Source organism: Gorilla gorilla, chromosome 17 (assembly GCF_029281585.2).
Source record: "Gorilla gorilla gorilla isolate KB3781 chromosome 17, NHGRI_mGorGor1-v2.1_pri, whole genome shotgun sequence".
Lineage (NCBI taxonomy): Eukaryota > Metazoa > Chordata > Mammalia > Primates > Hominidae > Gorilla > Gorilla gorilla.
The window spans coordinates 79,107,048-79,135,030 of NC_073241.2; the positions used below are offsets into that span (position 1 = coordinate 79,107,048).

Below are 27,983 nucleotides of genomic sequence, written 5' to 3' on the forward strand. Positions count from 1 at the left end.
TCTCCATCGATTCACCCGGGGAGCCCTGCCCACCGAGGCCGAGGGGCGGGCTCCTGTGCGCAGCTGCCCCGCAGCAGGCGCCCTCGGCCTACGGCGCCGCCCCATTTTTTCTAATACTTGGACTCGAACTAGTGGGGGTCACTGTTAGGCGAAGAAAGGAATGACCTCCAAGGTCACATGCAAGCAAACTTTGGTCTCAACTCAACAGGAAATTGCACCGAAATCGCTGTCGCTAGCGCCTTACAAGTAAGGGTTTTCTCCTTAACCCAAACAAGCCTTTCGGGCTGGGTTTTTATCACGTCCGCTCCAAAACCGAGGAGGTTGAGTGAACTTCACCTCACGACCCCGACTCTCCGCGGCGGCCTGGCCTGGGGAGGGCAGGACCCGGAGGGGCGAGGAGAGGAGGAGGGGGCTGCGCTCACCTCGGAGCAGAGCCATGGCGGCGGCTGGGTCGTCGGCGGCGCGGGTCTGTGGTGTGGGGAAGGCTGAGCGGCCGCTCGCAGTCACCCAGATTTCAAGAGCGTGGGTGGCGCCCCGAGAGCCACGCCCCTGCCCTTTCACCTACTTCCTGGGGCTCCTTGGCGGGGTCCCAGCGTAAGATGGTCCTACCCCACGCGTAGCTGCCCGCCTCACCCCAGCCCGAGGGAGCCCAGGGGACGGGGCTCGGATAGACCACAACGCGCCTTGAGAGCAGACTCTTTCCTCACATCCTCGTTTTTAGATTTTCTCCGTTTCCAAACCGAAAGAATTTGGTTTGACACCTCTCACCCATCATATCCTAGCCCCGACAGGCGATGACTCTTCCCCTTTGTCTCCGCCAACACCCTAAACACTGGGCAGCAGCCAAGGGCTGAAGGACTTGGCGCGCGGGCGGCCGCGGGCGCCAGCTGGGGGCGGGACCGAACGTCCTGTGGGCGGGGCACGGCGGCGGCGGCGGGATTGGCTGGGGCGGGCGGGTGCGCAGTCCGCTGGGCAGAGGCTTGGGCCGCCGAGCTGGACCCGGACCGGTTTTGGGTACTTTACTGGGGGCAGGGCAGAGAGGTGGGCGGCAGTTGGGGTGCGGTGAGTGTAGTAGGCTAGGGCGCTTTCGGGTCCCCATTGCAGCCCCCGGATGAGCCCGCAGTATTTTCCTTATATGATCAGGTCCCATTGCGGGCGGCGCCGCTTGCCCGGAGCCTGAGAGGATTATGAAAACGTGGTGAGCGAAATGGGGCTAGGGGACCTGGAGCAGGGGCGTGAGGAGAGTAGGCAGCGGGCGAGGCTGGACGGGAGGGAGGTCTAGGGAGGCCTCTGCCGCGGGTACTGTGAGTCCTGGCCGATGATGACGAGACCACTGCGCAATCTGAGTTCTGGGAACCAGGTGATGGAGTATGTTCTGAGAACAGACTGAGGCCGGGCAAGCAGGAGGCGGCCGGGGCAGGGGAGAGGCGGAGAGCCCCTCGATACCAGGGCTCGGAGGGCCGGGCTGCCTAGCGAGGGCTTCTTTGAGTGCGTAGGGGTGGTGGGTGGCATGGACGGTTTCTCTGAGTCGTCAGCGAATGCCCCCCCAGAATCCTGCTTTTCAAACACTTTGGTGACACTCTTGCAATGTTGGGGTGTTTTTAAATCCAAATTTGTATTATGAAAACTTTCAAACTTACAGAAAAGTGGGAAGACTTGTACAGTGGACACATATCGACCCAATTGTTAACATTTTGCTATATTGCTATCCACCTGTTCTTCCATCAAACCATCTTATCTTTTTAATGCAGACCTTAGTACTCTACACCCATGAACACATCAGCACACATTATTCATTTACAGTTCTTTTTAAGGCAAAATATCCACGCAATCAAATGTACAAATCTTAGACAAGCTTCACAAATGCTCATGTATAGGCCGGGCGCCGTGGCTCACGCCTGTAATCCCAGCACTTTGGGAGGCCGAGGTGGGCGGATCACGAGGTCAGGAGATCGAGACCATCCTGGCTAACACGGTGAAACCTCATCTCTACTAAAAATACAAAAAAATTAGCTGGGCGTGGTGGCGGGCGCCTGTAGTCCCAGCTGCTGGGGAGGCTGAGGCAGAAGAATGGTGTGAACCTGGGAGGCGGAGCTTGCAGTGAGCCGAGATCGCGCCACTGCACTCCAGCCTGGGTGACAGAGCAAGACTCCGTCTCAAAAAAAAAAAAAAAATGCTCATGTATAGAGTGTTCATTTTTGTACACAGTTTTCTATTCAATTTGCCTCCACATATTTAAGAAAGGTTAAGTATCACAGCTTCCCACTGCAGATCACCATCAGTAGGTCTTTATAGATGTACTGTGTTTTCTGTAATTGGAAATGTCACTAATGAGTGGATTCTAACACCATTCAGTGAAAGGTTTACATATATTAAAACATGTAAATATATGAGAGAATATTGACATAGTCTCCAAGTCTCATGAAGAGGAAAGGGTACCTTTACAATGGATAAATCTTGCGGGTATTACTTCACCAAATTATGAAGTAATGGTGTTCCATCACCAATAAAGGGACAAACTGACGTCATGCGCTCCCCTTGCTCCAGCGACAACACAATCTCACTTGCGCTGAATTTCTCCTGAAAACATCTGGCCTGAAATCTAATTATAAGGAAACAATGAGACAAATCCACATGGAGGTACATTCCACAGAACAACTGACCTGAACTCTTTAAAAACATCAGTGTGGTGAACAACAAAAAATGGCTAAAATAGGAATAGTATCACATTAAAGGAGACTAGATATGTGACACATATTGTATGAGATCCTTAATTAAAACCTGGGTTAAAAAAATACTCTAAAAGACAGTATTGGGACAACTGGAGAAACATATAAATTATAGATGACATGGTAATATTGACATTAAGTTTCCCGATCATGATAATTATATTGTAGTTATGTAGAAGATTGTCCTTTGTTCTAAGGAAATACATACTGAAATATATGGGGGTGAAGAATCATGAGCTTACAGATGACTGGAAAAAATGCATTTATATATATACAGTTATGTGTTGCTTAACCACGAGAATTCATCCTGAACGATGTGCTATTAGGCGATTTCGTCATTGTGTGAACATCATAGATTTCATTTACACAAACCTCAATGGTAGAGCCTACTACACACCTAGGCTATATGGTACAGCCTATTGCTCCTAGGCTACAAACCTGTATAGCATTTTACTCTACTGAACACTGTAGGCAGTTGTAGCAAGTAGTAAGTATTTGTGCATCTAAACATGGGAAAGATAGTGCATGACTATACACTGGCAGAGAAAGATAAAGCAAATATGGCCAAATATTACCAACTGGGGAATCCAAATGAAGAATATACAGTTGTTCATTATTCTTTTTCTTTTTTTTTTTTTTTTGAGGCAGAGTCTTGCTTTGTTGCCCAGGCTGGAGTGCAGTGGCATGATCTCCGCTTACTGCAACCTCCACCTCCCAGGTTCAAGTGATTTTCCTGCCTCAGCCTCCCGATTATCTGGGATTACAGGTGCTTGCCACCCTGCCCGGCTAATTTTTGTATTTTTAGTAGAGACAGGTTTCGCCATGTTGGCCAGGCTGGTCTCAAACTCCTGACCTCAGGTGATCTGCCCACCGCGGCCTTGCAAAGTGCTGGCATTAGAGGCGTGAGCCACTGCACCTGGCCCATTATTCTTTTTCTAAGAGGGGAGTCTTGCTTGCTATGTTGCCAGGGCTGGCCTCAAACTCCTGGGCTTAAGGGATCCTCCTGTCCCAGCCTCCTGAGTAGCTTGGGACTACAGGCGTGTACCACATTCTTCTATTTTTGCAACTTTTCTGTAGGTTTTAACTCTTTCAAAATAGAAGTTGGGATAAAAAATGTCCTTCATGTAAGCTACAAAATTGCTTGAAACAAGTTATTTTTGAAAATATTTAGTCCTTTTCAGGTTTACATCATGTTTAAGCAGGTATGTATTCTTGTAATTTTAATATATTAAAATTGTTATAATTTTTGTCTAGATGTGGAGTCTTTCATGAGATGTAAAGTTATTGTTCTACTTTTAGACATTTAACTCTCAGTATTTTTAGAAATGCAATATTATCATTTCTATACTTATTTTCCTATGCTTAAACACAGTTTCTCCTGCTTTCCTATAACACTAAAAATTGATGGTGGCTTAAGCAGCAGTGGCTTTAGAAGTTTCAGTAATGAAACTGGGGAAAGCTGACGAAGTCAGTAGGGCCTAGGACAACTTTTAAAAATGAGTATATGAATCTGATGAGTGAGATAAGTGACTTTGCTGATCTTGAGTAGTTTGGAACGTTATGTGTGTGCTCACTGTTAATCTAATTGCTTTGGAAATAACTTCAATTTTTGTTAATTAGAACGCAAATGTTGAATGTGGTTTTATTCTTAAAACAAATACTAACTCTTCAGAAAGTTCAAGTTGCCAAGCAAGAACATCAGATGAATGAAATTGTTCGCAGTGGCAAATCCGTACCGGCCTGCAGCAAATCACTTCTTGCCTCCTCAAAGGAATGAAGCATAAGGCAGAGTGAGAGACCGAGGCAAGTTTTTGAGCAGGAGTGAGAGTTTATTAAGAAGTATTAGAGCAGGAATAAAAGTAAGTAAAGTACACTTGGAAGAGGGCCAAGTGGGCAACTTGAGAGATTCAGCTATGCCACCTGACCCTTGACAAGTAGAGAAAAAAGAAAAACAAATATCTATCTTAAGTTTGAGACAGTGCCTTAGGGTTACTGGGAACACAGTAACCTTGCATTACTTCTAGGCCTTGCATTACTTCTTCCGATTTTTCCCTTGGGGTGGGCTGTCGGCATGCTCAGTGGCCTGCCAGCACTTGGGAGGGGCGGCATGTGCAGTGTGTTTATTGAAGTTGTGCACATACTCACTGGAGACATTCTTCCCTTACCAGTCTTGTTCCTAGAGGAAGCTCATATACCAGTTAAACTCCACCATTTTGCCTCTTAGTGAGCATGTTTGAGCCCACTCTCCCAAAATCTTATCCACGAGCTGCTGATCACCAGATTCTAGTATTTTCCATCTATTGGGAGAATGCCTTTCCCTGACGCCAGTTGAGACGAATGATTATTTTAGATAGTTTAACAACTTGCCTGACCATCACCTGATAGTCACTTGACATTCCTGGGCGGGGTGGGGGAGGTTTTCTCCTGCCCTGCTCAAGTCTGCCTAGCTACCTATTCTAAGGGAATGTAGACAGGAAGTAATAAAGACACCAATACGCCAAACTCCCTCATGTTAAGTTTACCCTAAGTCTTGATGTGTTCCCAGTAACCCTAAGGCACTGTCTCAAACTTAAGATAGATATTTGTTTTTCTTTTTTCTCTACTTGTCTGAAAATTATTTGCAGCTTCTATATCTTTGGCTCAACTTTCATTTAGTAGCATAACCTTAGGCAAATCTTCCTTGGATCTAAGTTTACTCTGCAAAATACTAATGTTGGTAGAAGGAGACAATGCTGTTGTTGCCTTCCAGCCAGAAACCTCCAGAAACACACCTATAGTTGAACAAGTTGGGTTTAATGTTCTTTGGAAGAAGGGAGATTGCACATCATGGGTGTGCCTTTGGGAACTGCAGCACATCTCAGTAAAAGGGTGGTAGGATTTGGGGTTTGGTTAGGTGATTTGGGGAGGATCCAAGGAAGTACGGGTTCACTCTGGATTGGGTACTGTCAGGAAGTAGGGACAAGTCTTTGGGTATCAGTACTATTCAGGGTTCTCCAGAGGGACAGAACTAATAGGACATATGTATATATGGAAGGGAGTTTAAGTCCAGGCCTGGTGGCTCACACCTGTAATCCCAGCACTTTGTGAGGCCGAGGCGGGCGGATCACGAGGTCAAGAGATCGAGACCAGCCTGGCCAACATGGTGAAACCCTGTCTCTACTAAAAATACAAAAATTAGCTGGGCGTGGTGGCGTGCATCTGTAGTCCCAGCTACTTGGGAGGCTGAGGCAGGAGAATCACTTGAACCCAGGAGGCGGAGGTTGCAGTGAGCCAAGATCGTGCCACTGCACTCTAGCCTGGTGACAGAGCGAGACTCTGTGACCCCGTCTCAAAAAAAAAAAAAAGCAAAAGAAAGAAAGGAAGGGAGGGAGGGGAGGGAGGGAGGGAGTTTATTAAGGAGAATTGACTCACAGGATCACAAGGTGAAGTCCCACAATAGGCCATCAGCAGGCTCAGCCAGGAATGGCTCAGTCTGGGTCCAAAAGCCTCAAAAGTAGGGAAGCCAACAGTGTAGTCTTCAGTCTGTGGCCAAAGGGCGCTTGAGAGCTCCTGGCAAGCCATTGGTGTAAGTCCAAGGGTCCAAAGGCTGAAGAACCTGGAGTCTGATGTCCAAGGGCAGAAGGAATGGAAGGAGGTATCCAGCACAGGAGAAAGATGAAAGCCAGAAGACTCAGCAAGCCAGCTTATCCCACCTTCTTCCACCCACTTCGTTCTAGCTGCGCTGGCAGCCAATTGCATGGTGCCCACCCACACTGAGGGTGGCTCTTCCTCTCCCAGGCCACCGACTCAAATGTTAATTTCCTCTGGCAACAACCTCACAGACCTACTCAGGAACAATACTTTACCAGCTATCTAGGCATCCTTCAATCAAGTTGACAACTAATATTAACCGTCACAGTATCATCTTATCCTGAAGGAGGGCTGATTAGAGCTAGGCTCAAGCTGCACCTGGGAAAGCAGCTACAGTCCCTCATATTACCTGGGACAGGGCATATTTGGTGTTACATGGTTTACACAGTGATCTTGTTTTTGTGCCTGGGCAAAATTACAGTCTTGTTTCATATCACCTTAGTGTAGTCACAGAGTGACCACATCTGATATTGGTGTTTTATAAGGTTGTTCATAGCAAAAGAACAACACGGCCCAGCAGAGAGGACCAGGCCAGCTTCTAGCATGACCCAGGCCTAGCTCTGAGTTTCAAATCAGTTCCTGGAAGTCAGTCTGCTTTTCTCTTTCTGAACTGTTATTAAGTGTATCTTGTATGAAATTTGCTTCTTTTCAAATGTGGTTTTCCTGTTGAGGCTTTGAAGCTAGGCCTAAACCTCTTTGAGAATGAGCTGAAGGCTTTCCTCAAGTGAGGGTATTCTTTGGTCAGCCACTCAAAAAGTGAATCCATCTTTAGATTGGAAGGTGGTTTCAAAAGTCAACTTTTCACTGCATAGTATACAGCCCGTCCCTACATAACATTGTTTCATTCATTGTCATTTTGACATAATGTTGGTGAGAAAAAAATTTCTTCCTGGCCAGGGCCACTGTGTGTGTGGAGTTTGCAGGTTCTCCCTGTTTCAGTGGGTACCTAGTCAGGCATGAGCAGGGCAGGAGAGAGCTCCCCACTCCACACACACACCAGGAGCATCTTGTGACCATCCAGTGATGGTCAAGGCAGTTGTTAACTGTCTTTCTAAAGTAGTCATTGGTCGCAGCCAGCATCAGAGAAAGGCAGTCTCCCGATAGAAAACACGTGAAACTGGTGATCAGCCACTTCCTGACAAGATCTCAGGAGTTGAGAGAAGTAACACAAGACCGCAGAAGTAGGCCAACATATAAAACCCCAAGTCAAGAGGTTAAGCCACGCTCTTGACTCTTTCAAGTCACCCACTTGGCCCTCTTCCAAGTGTACTTTCCTGCCTTTCCACTTCTATTCTAAAACTTGCCTTGGTCTCTCCTTCTGCTGTACGGCCCTCAAATTCTTTCTTCTGAGGTGGCAAGAATTGAGGCTGCAGCCTCATTCACACAGACATGGATACGTTCCACTGGTGAGATCCCCATGACTGTTTTCTTTGGATTCTCATTTCCTCCCATGTCCTAAAGCTGTGTACGTGAGGTGAATGGATGTGTCTAAGTGATCCCAGTCTGAGTGTGGGTTTGTGAGTACACCCAGTGACAGGATGGGGTCCTGTCCAGGCCTGGTGCCTCCCTGGCACCCTGAGCTGCCAGGAGAGGTGGGCCCTCAGTGACTCTCAAATGGAATAAGTGGGCAACTTTCTCATTTTTTATTAATCTTTCTTAAATGTATATATAGCTTTCATTTCAGTGTTTAATTCTAGAAGTGTTTTGGTCTTTATTTAGAAGTTTGTTGATGTTTTGGCCGGGCATGGTGGCTCATACCTCTAATCCCAGCACTTTGGGAGGCCGAGGCAGGCAGATCACTGGGGGCTAGGAGTTTGAGACCAGCCGGGACAGCATAGTGAAACCCCATCTCTATAAAAATACAAAAAAATTAGCCAGGCATGGTGGCGGATGCCTGTAATCCCAGCTACTCGGGAGGCTGAGGAGGAAGAATCACTTAAACCCAGGAGGCAGAGGTTGCAGTGAGCTGAGATCTTGCCATTGCCCTCCAGCCTGAGCAACAGAGCAAGACTCCATCTCAAAAAAAAAAAAAATTTGGTCATGTTTGTATGACCATAAATATGCTGTAGGAACTGTTTATATCAACTAGCTTATGTTAAAATTGGTGTCATTATGTCATTTTGTTTATACTTATGGTTTCCTAGAACTTATCAGTGACGTTGAGGACTAATTATACTGTGACCATTTTTCTGGATCATGAAATATTTCAATAGTGGTCTCTAATGATGGGTGCTTAAAGGGCACCATCCCTGGGGATGTCTTCTTGTATATTTTTAGGTGGGTCAGGTTAACAATGGGTGTGGAAGGGCACCATCTCTGGAGATGTCTTATTCCATAAATTTGGGTGTAAATTTTTTTAAAGATTTCCAGGTGATTTTGATGTGTGCTCCTAGTTAAGAAAAAATATCAGTATTTCCATATAGATGCTCAGTTTCTGGGCTATTCTGTTCCACTGGTCAATTTTTCCATGTCCAGGGCCGGGCGCGGTGGCTCACGCTTATAATCCCAGCACTTTGGGAGGCTGAGGCGGGCGGATTACCTGAGGTCGGGAGTTTGAGACCAGCCTGACAGAAATGGAGAAACCTCGTCTCTACTAAAAATACAAAATTAGCTGGGCGTGGTGGCACATGCCTATAATCCCAGCTACTAGGGAGGCTGAGGCAGGAGAATTGCTTGAACCTGGGAGGCGGAGGTTGCGGTGAGCTGAGATCATGCCATTGCACGCCAGCCTGGGCAACAAAAGCGAAACTCTGTCTCAAAAAAAAATTTTTTTAAATTTCCATGTCTGTCATCCTCACACATCTTAATTACTGAAATTTTTTAAGTCTCAATGCCTGCTAAGGAAAGCTTCCCACTTTCTCAAGGAGGGTCTTCCTTATTCATGGGCCTTTGCTCTTCCATATAAATCTTATAATGAGCTTGTCAGTTTTCACATAGAAACAGTTGAAATTTTGATTTTTAATCTATAGATCAACTTGGGGACAACTGACAAACTTTTAGTGGTATGGAGTCTTTGAATTCTTGTACCTAATTATTTCTCCATTTTAATGTTGTCATTGTTTTTCACTTATATTTTACAAATTCCTCCATACAGATCTTATAACTATTTCCCCACTGATTTTTCATGCCATCTCTACCGTATGCTATGTTATACATAGGATTGGGCCTATCCTTGCACTCCCTATTCTGTTTCATTGATCTACTTGTCTTTGCCTACGCGAAAACTGCCTTTAATTCCATAGCTTTAAAGTAATTGCTCAATAAGCCTTGTTATCTGAGAGTTTCTCCCTGCCCCCAGCTTTTGGACTGTAAGATGCTGACCTCTGGTTTAAATGATCATGACACGTATTGGAATATAGGCCCCATAATGAAGCTTCTCAAGAGAGCATTACAAAGAAACTTTGTCAACCTGTAGCTGCAGAGTTTTAAATTTCATTTAGATTTGGCACACCACTTTATTCAAAAGTATTTATTTCCACAAATTTTTATCCACAGCTAAATATTACAGTGACTATTACAAGCATTTTTCTATAAACAAAGGTGTAGTTTACAGATTTGTGCAAAGTGGGAAAATATTTTCATCAGTAGTCTTTCTTCCATGGTGTTAGATTCACCCCTGAATATGATCTGAACTCTTTCAGAGAGGCAGTCCTTCATCTAAATGTCAGTTGGTGGCAAAATGTTATATTCAAATCTGGATTATTCTGATACAGTGTCACTTTAGAAAGTAGCTTAGTTTCATTTCTGATTGATCCCCTTTGTTAGAATTAGAAATTGTTTGAAAAACAATCTTTTGTATCTAATGACCTTTATAATAAAAAAACCCTGTCCTGTGTTTCTCATTGGCATTAACCTCTGTCTACACCCTCTAATTCTCTAATTATGGCACCAGTGGGTATAAAAAGTGAATTATGGTTATTTGGCTCATGCAGCAAATTAATTGGAGAAACTGACCACAAATATTCTGTGAAGAACTACAAGGTCTTGCTCCATGCTGTCCCATTTTAGTGACCATTTAGTTATGTAGGCATTACACAAATGCCTCAATTTAGGACACCCTTGCTGTCTTAGTAGGTCAAGTGTATGAAAATTTACTTTATGCAGAAGAAATGAATTCTAATTTATTGGTTACTGGAATCTTAATGTATGAAAGCTCTAAGTAAATATTTGATGAATTGATGGTAGCAGTGTTGATTTTTAACTGTTCCAAGCTCCTAGTTTTGTTTTGTTTTTACAAAAGCCTTAAAATTTAGTACTAGGGAAATCAAAGGAAGCAACTCCCACTGACATGCTTCATGGAAAGGGGAAAAACATCTACCTTTGGGTCTAATCTGCCTCCCAGGCGAGCCTACAGGTACTGGAACTCTAACTGCAACTATGAGGGCACAGGGAAAATGCATGTATGTAATATGCTTGTCAGCTTCAGCAACAACTCATGTGTACATTCACATTTACTATAAGTAAACAGGTCCCGTATAATACTTAAAACACAAGTTTTGATCTATAAATATTTGATTCTTAATATTTAAAATGCTTCTAATGTTTTAAAAGACAAAACTCCCCCATGATATCACCTTGAACATTAAAATTATTCCCACAGCAACACTTATTTCAGAGAAACAATTGATAAGTCAGTTATCTTAGTAACCGCTAAAGGCACCTGGTGAAAAAAATGTCAACTAAATTTTAAATATTAAAAAATTAAAGAGACATCTAATGCAGAGTTCAAACCTGAATTGTTAAAGAGTCATTACTGATTTCATGACACTGATAAATGTTTGAATTGAAATGATTTTTTTAAATGCAGAGAAAATGCTAACAAAAGATTATATAGTTCCCCTAAAGATGCTTCTTCTAGCCTCCCAGTATTAAATAAGACAGATCTAAATATTAACTACATATAAAGTATATATTTGTTAGTCATCTGTAAGTTTTAAGTACAATTCCAGGATATACCTTTATCTTTTGGAAGAGAAGAACTAAATCTGCCATTTCTTAGGCTAAATGGACTATTCATAAGGTCCTTCCCTCCCCATTTATTCTAATTGCCAAGCTTTTATTCAGTAAGCTCTTGGCACCTAGTGATTAACCAGTGACAGCAGAGAGTAGTGACCAAGAGAGATGGAGAGAATGATGGTATAAGACAGTGTATAAGGATAGTAAGCCACTGTGTTTGTGTAACCACTGCATGTCCAAACTCCTTAACACTCTAACAAGGCATTTTTGGTCTTTTAAGGACGGTCCTTACATAAGAGACTCACTTTCAAACTAAAGTGCAGTAAAAAACAAATTATCCTTCACAAACAACTTTAAAGAGGTAGCCACAAACCCAGTTGTTTTAGATTGGCCTTCTAAATGAAGTCAGCACATGGATCCATGGGTAAGTGTCATGGACGTCAGTGATTATGTAACTGTAACTGAAAGAAAAAGGCACAGCTCTGCAGATGCCCAAGAGAAGCCAGCATGTTTAATGTGGATGTAGAGGGGATAATGCCCATGACAACTGATTGGAACACAATGTCAGCAGCCTTAACCCAGGCTAAGACTGGCCTAAGCCCCAGGAGATGCAGAGAACAACTGAGAAAGCTGTGCTCTAAGGGCACAGTGCAGAAGGTAGCGTGGAGTGTGCTGTGTTTCCAAGAGCCTTTTAAGTTGGGTGGTGGAGTAAAAGAGGGTGGAGGCAGGCTGTTCTACTTCCAATTCATGGATAAATCTTATTTTCTCAATGTAATACAGAGGCTGTTCTTCTATGATTTGCAAATACCATTTTTTTCTTATGGGAACAGCATACTGCTATCAAGAAATAGGGAAAAGACAGTAAAAAAAAAGTGTGGAAAGAATATGGGTTTCCAATTGAATGCTTGCTTTTGAAGAATCCAAAAACAAGTTAAAAAAAATTCTAAGAGCAGCAAACATCTAAGCCTCTTTTATTACTGAATTACTTTTTTAAAATCCTTATTTTGTGGGAGAGATATTTACAATTTTTTGTGTGCTAAATTTGAAAAACGTTGAAAATAACCTGAAAAGGTAAAGCTGACCTAAGCCATTTTATTCTCTTAAAAAAAAAAAAACCCAAACTTTTGTATAATATCCCTGAACTGATTATTTTTGAAGGTTTTTCAGATGATCTGATTGTGCGAACTTTAGTTTGTTTTACTATTTGGTTTCTGGAACAGTAGAGCATTATGTGATGCTCTTACTGGAAGCTTAATGGTATTAAGAGATTAAAAGCTTTCATATTGACTTGCTTGGTTTTTACATCTATAAATAAAACAAGTTTGTTATCCTTTTCTAATGTTTAGCTTATATACATTTTTGTGAAAGTTTTGTGGGACTTGGAAAGTGTATGGACTAGCATCAGAAACAAAATATTTTTCCATCTTTCTCACTTGGAGTTTGGGATAGCAGCATTTTAATAATCTCTTCCATTAAACCAAGATAACACAAAAGCGTTTGAGCACACTGAGGACTGGCACTTCTAATTTTGCTTCAGAAACCAGTACTCAAAATGTCTGGTCTGGAGGTCAGTTACACCACTGTCTTTGTATAATCAGCCATTAAAAAATATTTTGGGAATATTTCTCAGAAGTCTCATCCCCATATTTTTGTTCTTAAAACATCTCACCACAAACTCAACCACACCTATGGTTTGCAAACTTTGGGAAATGTCAGTATATGCCATTATCATGGTTATTAGTACCATTATTTGTTAAAGCCCTTTGAAGGCAATTTATGTGACTTATATATATTTGGTATTTTAATTTGGACATTCTCTAGTTATATGCAAAGATCAAAACTAGGCAGCTTCATTTTATAGAATTGGCACCTTTTATATGTCTATGGGGACTGCTTGGTGTCTATAAATTATGTATATGTGTTGGACTGAAATCAAACTTAAAATCTCCCATATTTCAAGTGTTTTTATTCTGAGCAGTAGGTACAAAAAATAATGACATAGTTGTGTCTAATTCTGTATAGTTCAGCACCCTCCACAGGCTGTCAATCTCTGATTTGATCTACTTTTACCAGATTTAACAGATCCTTGAATTTACTTTACTGTATATACTTCCTTCTTGCTCACATTGGGAATCAAACTAATGCTGGAAACATGCATCTTCAGACTTCATTGAGGAATTCCAGATTGAGACACGCTGGGATGTGGATTGAGTCCATGGTTAGAGAAGATGGATTAAATGGAAACAAAACAGGAAACATGTGCTTGGCATCTAATAGCAGTTGCTGAGGGTCATTCCGCTCTTGTAGTTGTGCCTATGGGGAAGAATAAGACCATGTAAAGTTTGAGTACCCCTAAAAATAGCCAGTTTAAGTGAATTCACAAAAGTGAGTTGGCATATATCATGGAAAGATTTCTAAGACAATTAGGTAGAACTTCAGGACTAGGAGAATGTGATCTCCTCACCCTTGAGGTATTTAGTGGGGAGAGAAGCCCTGACTTAGGCTTCTTGGAGATCAGAGGGCTGTAAGCACTCTCCCAATTCTAGCATTCTTTAAAAAATTGTCTAAGGGAGAATATAAAATACATCTCAGGTGCAAACTATATGGAGAGGCACTATAGTGAAGTGGCCAAGGGCATGGGTTTTTTTTTAGGTAGACAGCTGAGCTCTAATCCTGGCACCACCCTGGGCAAATTCCTGAATTTTTTTATGCCTCAGTTTCTTTACCTGTAGAATGGGAGAAGAGTACATCACATAAAATGGCAGAGTAGGAAGCCCTAGGGATTGGTCCCTCCACTGAAGCTACCTTGAAGTAGAAACAGTGATTGTCAACTGTCTCATAACTCTGGAACTTGATTGGACATTTATAACAATCGGGAGACTGATTGGTAAAGGGAAAGGCTGCTGATCTTTGCTAAGGGAACTGTGTGTGTGACCCAGCTACTATCCCCCTCTCTTCAGCTCCCCTGAAGCTATGGGGATAGCAGCTCACATTCCTGGAGTAGCTAGCTGGCCAGGGCAGGCAGTGGGACCTTGTCCTCCAAAAATTTGGGGTTGTGCCCTTTGATCTGGTGGGTCCCAGCAGATGCCTGTCTTGGTTTAGACATTCCTTGGGATGCAATGGCTTCCACTAGTGGCATCAACTGGAAAATTTAAAGGCACAGAGCCCCTCCCTGCTTCCTATTTGAAGCCAGAAATTTTAGGAAAAGTACAAAAACTGAAATGAAAAATTCACTAGAGAAGTTTAACAGCAGACTTGAGCAGGCAGAAGAAAATCAGTGAATTTGAAGATAAAGCAATTGAAATGATCCAGTCTGAGAAGAAAATAAAAAGGAAGAGGTAAAAATGAACAGAGCCTAACAGACCTATTGGACACCATCAAGTATACCAACATACACATTACAGGAGTACCAGAAGGAAAAGAACAAGAAGGGGGCAACAAAATATTTGAAGAAATAATGCCAGAAACTTCCCAAATCTGATGAAAGACATGTATGTAATCATCCAAAAAGTTCAATGAACTCCAAGCAGGATAAAGGCAAAGAGATTCACAGTGAAACACATTATACTAAATTGTCAAAACCCTAAGACAAAGAGGGAGTCTTGAAGGCAGTGAGAAAGAAGTGACTTGTCACATACAGTCGTCCCTCAGTATACGTGGGGGATTGGTTCCAGGAATTCCCACAGATACCCAGATCCATGGATATGCAAGTACTGCTGTCGGCCCTGTAGAACCTATAGACAGAAAAAGTTGTCCCTCCATAGCTACACGTTCTGCATCCTGTGAATACTGAATTTTGAATCTGTGGTTGGCTGAATCTGCAGATATGGAACCTGTGGATATGGAGGGCTGACTGTATAAGGTATCCTCAAATAAGATTAACAGCTATTTTTCATCAGAAACCATGGAGGCTAGGAGGCAGTGGGATGACACAGCTCAAATCCTGAAAGGAAAAAATCTTGTCTGCTAAGAATTCTAAATCTGGCAAAACTACCCTTCAAGAATGAAGGAGAAATTAAGTCATTTCCAGAGACAAAGAAGGACATTATATTTTAATAAAAGGTTCAACTCATCAAGAAGATATAATAAACATCTGCATCTAGCAACAGAACCCCAAAATATTTGAAGGGAGAATTGACAGACTTTAAGGGAGAATAGTTCTACAGTAATGGTTGGACATTTCAATACCCCATTTTAAATCATGGATAGAACCAGATAGAAGATCAATAAGAAAATAGAGGCCATGAACAACACTATAAACCAATTAGTCCTAACAAACACATATGGAACACCCCACTTAGCAGCATACACATTCTTCTCAATGCATATGGAACAGTCTCCAATATTCAAACAAGTCTGAATAAATTTAAAACTATTAAAGCCATATGAAATATTTTTTCTGATTAGGATGGAATGAAACTATAAATCAATAAATGAAAGCTGCAAAAACCACAAATATATGGAAAATAATAAGTTCTTAAATAGCCAATGGGCTAAAGAAATCACAGGGGGAATTAGGCAGTAAAAATATAATAAACCAAAGCTTATGGGATGGGATAAACATAGTGCTAAAAAGTTTGTAGCTGTAAATGTCTACATTAAAAAAAAATCTCAAATCAATAACCTAACTGTATACCTTAAGGAATCAGAAAAAGAGCAAACTAAACCTAAACCTAGAAGAAATGAAATAACATAAATTAGATGGAAAAAATAGAGAACAGATCAATACCCAAGACAAATGAAATCAAAGTTGGTTCAAAAAATTGACATTTTTTTTTTTTTTTTTTTTTTTAAGATGGGGTCTTGCTCTGTCACCCAGGCTGGAGTGCAGTGGTGTGATCTCTGCTCGCAATCTCCGCCTCCCAGGTTCAAGTGATTCTCCTGCCTCAGCCCCCCAAGTAGCTGGGATTACAGGTGTGTGGGAAGACTAAAATGAGAAATTAGCAAATCAGAAATGAAAGTGAGGACATTACTGCCAATTTTACAGAAATAAAAAGGATTATAAGAGAATACTATGAAAAATTTAACACCAACAAATTGGATAACCTAGATGAAATGGACAAAATCCTAGGAACACACAAACTACCAAAACTGATTTAAGAAGAAATAGAAAATTTGAATAGACCTATAACAAGTAAGCATATTGAATTAGTAATTAAATATTTCCCAACAAAGGAAAGCCCAAGATGGGCTTCACTGGTGAAGACTATCAAACATTTAAAGAAGAATTAACACCAGTTCTCAAACTCTTCCTAAAAATCAAAGAGGAAGGCACACTTTAACTCATTCTATGAGGCCGGTATAACCCTAATATCAAAGCCAGATAAAGACCCTGTAAGAAAACAAAACTATATTCATCCCTTATAAATACAGATGTAAAAGCCCTCAAGAAAATACTAGCAAACTGAATTCAGTAAAAGGTTAAAAGGATTATACACCATGACCAAGCAGGATTTACCTTCAGAAAGCAAGGTTAGTTCAACATAAAAATCAATCAATGTAATATACCACATTAACAGAATGAAGAGGGAAAAACCCACATCATCTCAATCGATGGAGAAAAGCATTTGCCAAAATCCAACTTTTTTAATGATAAAAAGATAAATCCCTCCATGATGAAGACCATATGTAAAAACCCCACATTTAACATCACAAATATCACACTCAGAAAGTTTTTCCTCTAAGATCAAGAATAAGATAAGGATGCCTGTTCTTACCACTTCTATTCAGTATAGTTCTAGCCAGGGCAATTATACAAGAAAAGAGATAAGAGGCAGCCAATTTAAAATGATCCTCTTGCAGACAACATATCTTACATGTAGAAAAACCAAAAGAATCCACACACACACAAATATTGCTAGAGCTAATAAATGAATTCAGCAAAGTACATAATAAAAAAACAACACATAAAAATCAGTTGTATTTCTATTCACTAGTAATGAATAATCAGAAAGAAAAACAATTCCATTTACAATAACATCAAAAAGAATAAAATACTTAGGAATAAATCTAGCCAAGAAGGTGCAACACTTCTGAAAAAGTCAAGACCTAAACAAATGGAAAGACACCCCATGTTCATGTACTAGAAGACTTAAGATGGCAATACTACATAAAGCAATCTACAGATTCAATGCAATCCCTATCAAAATCCCAATGACGTTTTTTGCAGAAATCTAAAAAAATCCTAAAATTCATATCAAACTTCAAGGGATCTTGACTAGCCAAAGCAATCCTGAAAAATAACAAAATTGGCCAGGTGCAATGGCTCATGCCTGCAATCCCAGCACTTTGGGAAGCTGAGGTGGGCAGATCACCTGAGGTTGGGAGTTCGAGACCAACCTGGCAAACATGGTGAAGCCCCATCTCTACTAAAAATGCAAAAATTAGCCAGGCATGGTGGTGCATGCCTATAATCCCAGCTACTTGGGAGGCTGAGGCAGGAGAACTGCTTGAACCTGGGAGGCGGAGGTTGCAGTGAGCCAAGATTGCACTACTGTGCTCCATGGGTGATAGAGTGAGACTCTGTCTCAAAAAAAAAAAAAAAAAAGGAAAACAAAATTGGAGGACTCACACTTCCCATTTGAAAACTTTTTACAAAGCTATGGGAATCAAAACAGTATGGTACTGGTATACGGACAGACATATAGACCAATAGAATATAAGGGCCCAGAAAAAAAAAAAACCCTCATATTTTTGGTCAATTGATTTTTGACAAGGGTGCCAAGTCCATTCAATGAGGGAAAGGGCAGTGTCTTTGATAAATGGTGCTGAGACAACTGGATATCCACATACAGAAGAATGAAGTGGGACATTCACCTTATACCATATACAAAAATTAACTCAGAATGGATCAAAAACTTAAAGGGAGCTAAATCTGCAAAGCTCTTAGAAAACAGGGGAAAGTATTTATGGTTCTTAAAAATGACATCAAGAGCATAGGAAACAAAAAAATATACATAGATTGGACATCCTCAAAATTTAAAACTCCTGCATCAAAGGACACTATCAAGAAAGTGAAAAGACAACCCACAGAATGGGAGAAAATACTTGCAAATCATATCTGATAAGGATTTAATATCCAGATTATACAAATAACTCCTACAACTCAATACCAAAAAGACGATAATCTAATTTAAAAATGAATTAAAGACTGGAATAGATATTTCTCCAGAGAAGATATACACATGGCCAATAGGCACACGAAAAGATGCTAGTCATCAGAGAGATACAAATCCAAACCACAATGAGATGCCACTTCACACCCATTAAGATGGCTATAATTTTAAAAAGCTGGAAAATCACAAGTGTTGGTGAGGATGTGGGGAAACTGGAACTCTCATGCATTGCTGGTGGGAATGTAAAATGGTATAGCTGCTGTGGAAAAGTTTGAGGTTCCTCAAAAAGTTAAATATAGAGTTACCATATGACCCAGTAATTCTGCCTCTAAATATATGCCCCAAAGAACTGAAAAATGGATCTCAGCTACTTGTGCAACAATGTTCATAGCGGCATGATTCCCAATAGCCAAAAGGTAGAAACAGTGCAGTTTCCATCAACCAATGAATAGACAGAATGGGATATATAAAGGGAATATTAGTCACTAAAAAAATGAAGTTTTTATGCATGCTACAACATGGATGACCTTTGAGAACCTAAGTGAAATAAGCCAGACCCGAAAGAATATCATATGAGTCAACTTATATGTGATATCTAGAATTTACATATAATTTACATATAGAAGCCTACCCAGGGTTGAAGGGAAGGGAGAATATTATTTGCCCAAATGGGTAGTGTTTCTGTTTAGGATGATGAAAGAATTTTGGAAATAGTGGTGATGGTTATGTAATATTGTGAATATACTTAACGCCACGGAACTATACACTTAAAAATGGTTAAAATGGAACACACATACCCCAAAACCATGGGATGGAGAAGAGTACCCTTCTGATAAGGTTGTGAGGATTTAAAGAGTTAACAGGTGTAAAGAACACAGAGTACCATCACTGGCACATAGTAAGTGCTGTATTTGCTGTCATCAGTTTTATAATATGCTCCTTTGTTCCTCCTGCCCATGCGTTAACCATTGACCTCTGAACCATGAACTGCTGGTAGAAGCTGTACTTTTACAAAAGTCAATAGGGTTAACTGTGGGAGTATTGCCAAAAAGGAAAATCAATATATCCTGATTTTGTGAAAACACAATTTATTTTTCTTAAACCTCGAAACAGGCCATAGTCAGTAAATACATAGCAGCATTTGAAAATCGCTGGGAAATAGGTTTACAGAATGAAGTCAGCTGGAGCATGGCACTGTAAGATGGCTCCATAGTGGCAGGGGAACCTAGAATTGCCCACGTTTTCATCCATTACCTGAATTATGAATAGAAAGCATGACTTAAATTTCCAGTACCCATGTGTTTGGCATCTTGAAAGATGGGCCAAAATTTTAAAGTAATTTTAATCATTTGAAAAAGTGGTTTGAAATAATGGGAGAGAAGTTTAAAGGAGAGAAAGGTATTTAGGGAGGAATAAGCAACTAGCCTCACTAATTCAAGATACTCAATGATGGCTCTGGTGTGGCCTGGCAGAATGATTCTCTGGGATTGTTGACAGCTCACACACAGCCCACTCTGAGGTTTGCTGCGTTTATTATCATGAACCTATCACAAGGCATATGTATGTAAAATGTGAAATGGCAGGAGGCTCTGGGAAAAAAAGTCATCTTTGTAGCACTTAAGGGCCCTTGTATTTCTCCACATTAGTTAGATGTGACAGTAGACTTCACTACCTAAAGGGTTTGAAGAAATTTTAGAGAGTATAAAAATGGGAAAAGAAAGTGAAATATTACCTATATTATCACAATTCAACAGCAAAAGGCATGTATACATTTAATCAATTAAAATATACAAGGTGGTCATTTCACAGAAATCCTCCTGTGAATGCTTTGGTGAGTTTAACAACTTCAAATTTACATTTTTAAAGGTCAGTACAAAGCTATAAAAAGCCCAGAGCGCCCAAGCAATGGTTTGCTTTAACAAGTAACTTGTCTTTATCACACATGTGAGTTCAAATGTAGGAGGGCAGGACTGATTGTTCACCATTTCTTCTGAGCACTGTATAGGCAGAAACAACATAAAGCTATAGCTCATGAAAAAAATATTTTGCTAGAACTGCGAGACACTGAAATTGATTACTGAGGAAGATTCAGAATCTGACTGTACATATTTTGAGAGAATAGTTGGGCTTAACCTCCATTATATTTTTCCTTTGTCCTTGATCCATTAAACCTGCAGTATGATTTGGCATATATTTTTTAACCTGAATTCTCATAAACAGTGGGGTTGCCAATTTATGAGCAGTTATAGTTCTCCCTCTAATGTGTGTCTCAGATATTTGAAACTAAACAAGACTTTCTAAACATGCACTTTTGTGTAAATTATCAGCCCTCCATAAAAATCCATATAATGGGTCCAGGTTCAGATATCTCAGTGGCTTCTGTCATCAAACTCTTCCCATTCAGCAGCTGACTATGAGCATCCTAACTGGATCCTTTCTGTCAGCGCCACCCACAACCCCGTTGTTATATTCATGTTGGTGAGTAGAGAGACTCACTCTGCCTGCCCCGCTCTGCGGCCTGTGTCTTTAACAATCGACTGTGTTTCTGTCATTGCCCTTAGGAGAACAACCTTTAGTCTGACTAGGCACCACTTCCCAGATGTTCCCTCTGTTGGCCTCTGTTCCCTACATAGATGCTGGGCTAAAGTTCATTTAGGCTTTTTTTTTGCCATGGCTCTTTTCAAACCCCTTTTTAGCTCTTTTCAGGGCTCTCTAAATCTCTGGATCTACATTGAAACACTGTAAGGAGCTCCAAATAAAATCCCAGGAGTATTCCAAAGGGAACAGGTTCTTGTACAAAGCTCCATGTTTCCTCATGTTTCTTCAGTGTCTTTGATAAACCTCCATTTGGTTCCCTTTTTCCTGACTCTCCCTCTGATGACTTCCCCCTGAACCCCTTTTTAATCCTTGTTTTGTGTCAATATCCCTTCACTGGCCAACAAGGTCATTTAAAAGTTTGAGGGAGTGCTATGTCTCCCCTGAGGTCCTCCCCACAGGTAATCATGGGAGAAGTGTGGCCTGTTTTCTGAATCACTGCGACATGACTATCATTCCAATACTGTCACAGTTACTATCACATGCAAAGGTCAGGCGCTCAGCCATCACCTTGGGCTCGGCTTAAGGAAGCTCATCTTTAAGTAAAACATTCCCATCATCTTAGGAAAAGACAGATTTAAATAACCGTTTTCCCTAATACATTTTCTTTCAAGCATTTTCCTAAAAGCAAATATTGTCTTTTTTTTTGAGACAAGAGTCTCACTCTGTCGCCCAGGCTGGAGTTCAGTGGCGCAATCTAGGCTCACTGCAAGCTCCGCCTCCCAGGTTCACGCCATTCTCCTGCCTCAGCCTCCCGAGTAGCTGGGACTACAGGCGCCCACCACCACGCCCGGCTAATTTTTTGTATTTTTAGTAGAGACCGGGTTTCACCGTGTTAGCCAGGATGGTCTTGATCTCCTGACCTCGTGATCCACCCGCCTTGGCCTCCCAAAGTGCTGGGATTACAGGAGTGAGCCACCGCACCTGGCCTATATTATAAGTCTTAGACAAAGATTTAAGAGCTCAAATTGCTTTCTTTAAAGAACATTTCCTAGTTCCATTTATGGTTAGGGCTGATATTCTGCTGACATTGTTAATTCCATTTGGTGCTAATAGTAACACGCTAGTGGCAAATGAAATAATGCTTAAACTATGTCTATAATCTGAGAGGCAGAGATGATAAAAGTTGAGTTTTCTGTGTGTAAATAGTGAGTTACTCGTGGGTGATATGGTTCATGTTTACCTAAGTAGAAAGTCTAGGAATGTAAGGTCTCCTAGCATATATGTAACCAGTATTTTAGTAATAAAGAGAAGCAAGATTAAAGCCCAAATTTTTAATTTCCTTTATAGTCTTAGACTGGACTTTATAAAATTACTATCTTAAAACTCACCTGGATTGTTCGTATAAAGGCCACTGTTACCCGTTCTTCAAATTCATTCAGGGGAGTATAAAGGTTTAAAATTTTGACAATCTGTTGGGGATAAAAACGGAATTTAGCACAGAGCTAAATGAACATGAGACAACTTTTGAACTTTAAAGAATATGTGACATTGGTACAAGAGTATGATCCTCTTTAGACAAGGCCCACAACACAGATGGAGCTGGACTGACATTTACACTTGGAGCCTGCATCCAGTAAACTAGAGCCCACAGCTTTGTCAGGTGGATCTGAGCCCTCTCACCGAACTCATGTCTCCTGTAAACCCACCTGCCCCTCCCCACTATGCTCATTGGTATACACAATGAGGAGTTTAGAATGCAGTTGCCTGAAATCCTCAGCCTCATATCTACTAGTAATTTAAAGGTTTCTTCTGAATAGTACTGGAGATCTTACCTTAGATGAGAAAGGTCTTGTTTAATACCTAACTACCCCCTGTCCCCCAACATTGTTTACAAATGAGTATTTGAACAGGAGATACTCTTTTGTCTGCCTACCACTGGTTTGGTGGAAGTAGACTGCCCAAATGCAATGCCAGCTGCATCTAGAAGGAAACTTACGTTAAGTGAAATGTATTTAAAGAGAAGAAAAATGTTTGAAGACTTTCTGGAAATGTTTACAGAAGGAAGCAGTTTTTTAAAGAGTTTGATATTTAATATTTTAATAGTAAGCGGAGGAGGTAAGGAAAGGTGTTCACTTTGCTATATTAAGATGTGTTTTTCTGTACTGAGTTTGGATTTTGTTATTTATCTTTCAGGGACTGGCAATGTGTCGGCAACTGAATCATGGTTATACATTTTTTAGGGAAAAGGAAAGTAACACTTAAATGCCCCTAAGTTCTTAATGACTTCATTTAAAACAATATAAATGAGTGTGAGTGAAAATATGACCATATTGAAATTAGTTTTAAAGAAAAGTTTTTTCTTACAGTTATATTTGTAAAGAAAGCAAATACCTGATGCTGCCAATTTCTGAAAATTTGTGGATTTCTATGTAAGAAACATTCCAGAATTCATTATATTTTAAAAAGTTTTTACCTAAACTTGACGTTTTGTGAGTTTGCTACCTTATCTTTTTAAGTGAGTAAGAGGGATAGAGAGTTACTAGAAAACAGTATCCGTGGCATCTTGTTTCACAGACCAAATGGTTTTTGGTTCATCTAGGAATATCCCATCAGCTGCACTTCAAAATTGTCTCATTAGGGGTATATAAAGGGTGGGAGTGCAACACTAACAAATAACCACCAACGAGAACAGACTTGGAATGGACGCAGGGCTTCCTTGGAATACCATGGTTGACAGAGGTGCAAAGTGACTGTACCTGCTGGGTGCTGAGGGAGGTACACAGGGAGCAGATGGCCTCTGCATCCTCCTGGGTTTTCTTCTTTAATTGCAGGAGCTGGGCTGCTTGGATCAGAGGTTCCATGGTCTGAACTGCTCCACTCTGGTGAAGGTTTCTTCCCCGAAGCCACTCCTCAAGCTGACTTATATTGTACCTTAGCCATAGGTAGAAAGCAAGCTATGTTAAGCCGGTCCTCCTAATTCACTGAGAAGGGGACACCTGTTGTGTTTTGCAGGCCAGCTGCAGCTAGTGCCATTATTTATCTCACATGGTTAAAAAGCATGGCAAGTGCCTTGCACTCAGGAACTATTTGTTGAATAAAGAATGAATAAATGAATGAGTGGGTACTTAAAATCAAGCAAAGATGAAATACCTGAAGTGTCTACATAAGTTAACAGGGAAAAACAGGCATTAAATATACTGAATTGTAAGTATTTATATTTAACCTTCACAAATGTATTTATACTTCTATGTGAGCCTTCATGCCTCTTAACTCATTGAGTTTTCTCTCTGACCTCTCTGCTTTGTATTTAGTCTTTAACTTAGAGTATGTCAACATCTTTAAGCTTTGAACTAATTTGTTTACCAAGTCAACCATCTCAGTGTTCGACGGATTTCACCAACAGGTAAAAAGGTGATGGATTTGAGTCACAGACTGATGGAGACAAGGACTGTCAATTAGATTTGGATTTCATTTTTTTTTTTTTTTTTTTGAGGCGGAGTCTCGCTCTGTCGCCCAGGCTGGAGTGCAGTGGCGCGATCTCGGCTCACTGCAAGCTCCGCCTCCTGGGTTCACGCCATTCTCCTGCCTCAGCCTCCCGAGTAGCTGGGACTACAGGCGCCCGCCACCACGCCCGGCTCATTTTTAGTATTTTTAGTAGAGACGGGGTTTCACCGTGTTAGCCAGGATGGTCTCGATCTCCTGACCTCATGATCCACCCACCTCGGCCTCCCAAAGTGCTGGGATTACAGGCGTGATGGATTTCATTTTTAGAAACAGCAGTCTTGTGTTCTGATTCTAGCTGCAGTCAGTGAGGGCCCACTCTATCTGTGTTGTTGGGGGGTGCTCCTCCCTTACCTGAGTTGCATGCCTGTGCTCCAAGAGCAGACGTCCTTCCGCAAGAGCAGGTTGTTAAGAGTCACTGCGTTGATCATGTAGAAGAGCTGTTTGAATACCTGCAGGATGATCTCAGGGTCCAAGCCCTGGTCACACATGACTGTATGAAAGGCATTCATCTGGCGGATGATAGCTTCCAGGCAGTATGAGTTATCCCCATCTGCCATGCTGGAGGAGCGCTTCCGGTAGCCGGTGGGCTTCACACCAGATAGACCCTGAATGCTCTCATTTTCCAACATGGCAGAAACTGAAATAAAAGCACAGTTAGAGAAGCTTGCATTCCCCACTAACAATGCAAAGATTGGACCACTCAAATCATTTAGTGCTCCAGGCTTTAGCAATGATACCATCCAGAGGTGTGCAATGTTGACATGCTTAGGAACTTATAACATTTGGCAAAAAATTTCTAATGTGTTGATTTCTGTATGGAATAAAACAGCTGTGGACAGCATTTTCATTTAATTTACTGGCAATTAGACAAAGATGATGGGCATGTACCAGCTCGATTTGGTATCGCCTGTGCTGAAGTCCACAGTTTGAGAATTGAGCAACCTGGGTGTCATCCTCGTCCAGCCACTGACTATGTAAATAAGAGCTTCATTGGTCCGTCATACTTACTAAGCAGCAATTACCTATGCACCAGGGGCTTTATGTTCAGTATCTCTTTCAATCTTCCAACAACTCTATGAAGTACTCCCCATTTTTATGAGGAAGTTGAGGCATAAAGAGGTTAAATAACTTGTCTGAGGTCACACTGATAGGGAGTGGCAGGGCCAGGATTTAAACCCAAGTCTGTCTGACTCCAGAACTGCTGCTATTAACCTTCACATTATTCTGAGTATCTCCAGCTTGATATGTCAGTTCTCCCTCTGTCTGGTGCCTTATAAAAAGATTTCCAGACAGGAAGGAGGGTTTGGAATGAACCTCATTTCAAGTAATGTATTTCTAGATTGGTCCTTCTTGGGATTCACCCATAACCTACTTGTGTTGTAAGAACCTGGGGAAAGCATTATGAATAGGTCCAGGTACAGTTTCCTTCCCAGCCTTTGCAGAGCACAGTGAGTAATGCATCTACACATCATTTTTCTTCCGATTGAAAATGTAACTGCTCTCATTTCTCAATTCTGATTTCATGTTCAGTGCCCAAGTACACTGCTTGGTTCAAAGCAAGTGTCTAATAAATACTGATGCATCGTGCCAACTGCTGTGTCCTTTCGCATGAACACTCCTGCTTTTTTCCATGAATCAAGTTCATAATAGGTTAAGAGGGTTATGCTTTTTCACTGTATATGCATTTGTACCTTTTGAGTTTACATTTATTATGTATTAAAATTTGGGAAAAAATACAACATATTACAGAAAAAGAGATAAAGGGAAAGTCATCTATGCCTCTTGCACTGTGTCAAATACTTTCACAGCTTTTTAAGCATGATGTGCACACCTCAGTTCTGCCTTCACTGGAAGGTTCTGGCTTTCTGGAGGTCATGGCTAAGATATCTGGTTCCCGAAAGGCAGAGGGTGCTGACCACGCCTTCCCCTCATTTCAGACACCATGATGAGTGATGTAGCTCTCCTGCTGCCAGCTTACCTATCATCGGCTGTAACACGCCCTCGGCAATTTTAATGAGCTGCTGGTAGATCTGAATGGAAAGGTCACTCAGCACCTGACGGTATTCGGTGAGGTCAAAATTCTTAAGACAGTGTTCATTCTGCTTTGCAGTGTTCTGAGTCATGAAGCCCTGCAGAGGGAGAGGCGTGCACTACTGAGTTCTCTGGTCTGCTGGGCCCAGCACAACTTCCAGGGCTCTGGTAACTTTAGTCATCTATTTGGTGGGCAGGGGGCCTACTCAGGCCCTCCCGATGTAGATGATGTTTTACAAAACCCTGTCAGTTCTTTGAGGCCTCATTGATGACCCTTGAACTTGAAGGACGTAGAAAAACTCAACATAAGAGAGAAAGCCTGAATCGCTCAGTCCAAATCCCCGAGGCGAAGTGATTTCCCTACAGTAGCAAAACCCAGGTTGGTACTAGGTCCAGAGAAAGGGATCCCTGCTTTTTCCCTTCATCCAGTGCTTTCCTCAATATAGCAGGTCCCCCTAAAATGTTAGATGATGTGCAGCCTCTAAAGGAGTGTGGCCATGGGCCAGATTATACGCTTGTATGAGGAGAAATTTTATACAGATTCTATCACTGGTTATCAGAATTAATAGATGAACTAAAGTGATTTCATAGCTACCGCACTGTGTCCTCTTAGCTTTCTGTATTAATCAGATGAAATCATATGTAAGTTAAGGGAACTGCTGATATCAGAAGGGCTCATGTGACCAATGTCCTTTTCATTCAGGCCTAGGGAAACCAGTATCTGCCAAAAAGATTAGTGCTCCCAAAAGGGCAACCATCTTCAGCAAGGCCTGTTGTACTGTGTCAAATACAAAGCCATCTTAATATGAAAAAAAGCAGGCAGAAAAGGGGATAATTGTAATGATGAAGATAGAGTCAATCATTCTACCCTGTTATTTGGACTACACGGATCTGGTTATGCTGTGGTTCAGCTCTTGACTCAGAGAATATGAGCACATGTAACCACAGCCTAATGTAATGGAGTTCTAGGTCCTGCCCTAGCCTTATATAACCTCCCATTTAGAATGTGTATAACATTGGGTAAAGTGATGGACCTCAATGAAATAACATTACATGTAGTTCTATGTTTCAAGTAAATGCTTGGATATTATGATTTTGTAACAGAAGTCATGGGGTTTGAAATGGCTATTTCTTTAACCTTTGGCCCATCTCTTTTATAATAAAAGCAGGCCATCAAATGAAGTGCTGGTTCTTAGGAGAGAGATGGAGTCAAGCCAACTGCAAAGAAGGCAAGACTGAAAGGAAGGGCATATCCTTTTACTAACCCAGGGAGAAGAGTCTGTCAAAATTGGTTCTGGCACAAAAGATGGAATAAAGCTTTAAAAATGGTCGCACTATTTTGGTTTACACTATGTCTTGACCTTGGGAAGGGTGGATGGTGAGATATGTGAAAGGAAGGGGAAGAAAAGTTGGAAGACCTACAGGAACCTGTGAGCGGGCATATCTGGAACAAGCTGGGATTCTCACCAGAGAAACTAGA

At 41.3% G+C, this 27,983-nt stretch overlaps 2 protein-coding genes, 1 long non-coding RNA gene and 2 other non-coding genes across 8 annotated transcripts in view; 3 read left to right on the forward strand and 2 right to left on the reverse strand.

Moving 5' to 3' along the window:
* Positions 1-916, reverse strand: part of ACAA2 (acetyl-CoA acyltransferase 2) — a 28,934-nt gene extending 28,018 nt beyond the window's left edge. Inside the window, exon 1 of one of the 2 annotated variants that reach the window (XM_004059409.3) lies at positions 423-916. In XM_004059409.3, the coding sequence (XP_004059457.1) occupies positions 423-438 (16 nt within the window). In that variant the 5' untranslated portion in view covers positions 439-916. The remainder of the gene's footprint in view (positions 1-422) is intronic. The other variant, XM_019013978.2, reaches the window with a different exon arrangement.
* Positions 1-27,833, forward strand: LOC129528357 (uncharacterized). The gene is made up of 3 exons (XR_008673617.2): positions 1-246; positions 26,410-26,539; positions 27,673-27,833. It is a non-coding gene; the product is annotated as an uncharacterized lncRNA (long non-coding RNA).
* Positions 1,085-1,228, forward strand: LOC115931484 (small Cajal body-specific RNA 17). The gene has a single exon (XR_004067967.1).
* LOC115931480 (small Cajal body-specific RNA 18) lies at positions 1,313-1,395 on the forward strand. The gene has a single exon (XR_004067964.1).
* MYO5B (myosin VB) overlaps positions 13,265-27,983 on the reverse strand; it is a 368,321-nt gene continuing 353,602 nt past the window's right edge. For all 3 annotated transcript variants that reach the window (XM_019013976.4, XM_055368552.2, XM_063699216.1), the window contains 5 exons: positions 26,451-26,601; positions 24,824-25,109; positions 23,725-23,899; positions 22,357-22,437; positions 13,265-13,628 (listed from right to left, as the gene is read on the reverse strand). In XM_019013976.4, coding sequence (XP_018869521.3) covers positions 13,476-13,628; positions 22,357-22,437; positions 23,725-23,899; positions 24,824-25,109; positions 26,451-26,601 — 846 coding nt within the window. In that variant the 3' untranslated portion in view covers positions 13,265-13,475. The remainder of the gene's footprint in view (positions 13,629-22,356; positions 22,438-23,724; positions 23,900-24,823; positions 25,110-26,450; positions 26,602-27,983) is intronic.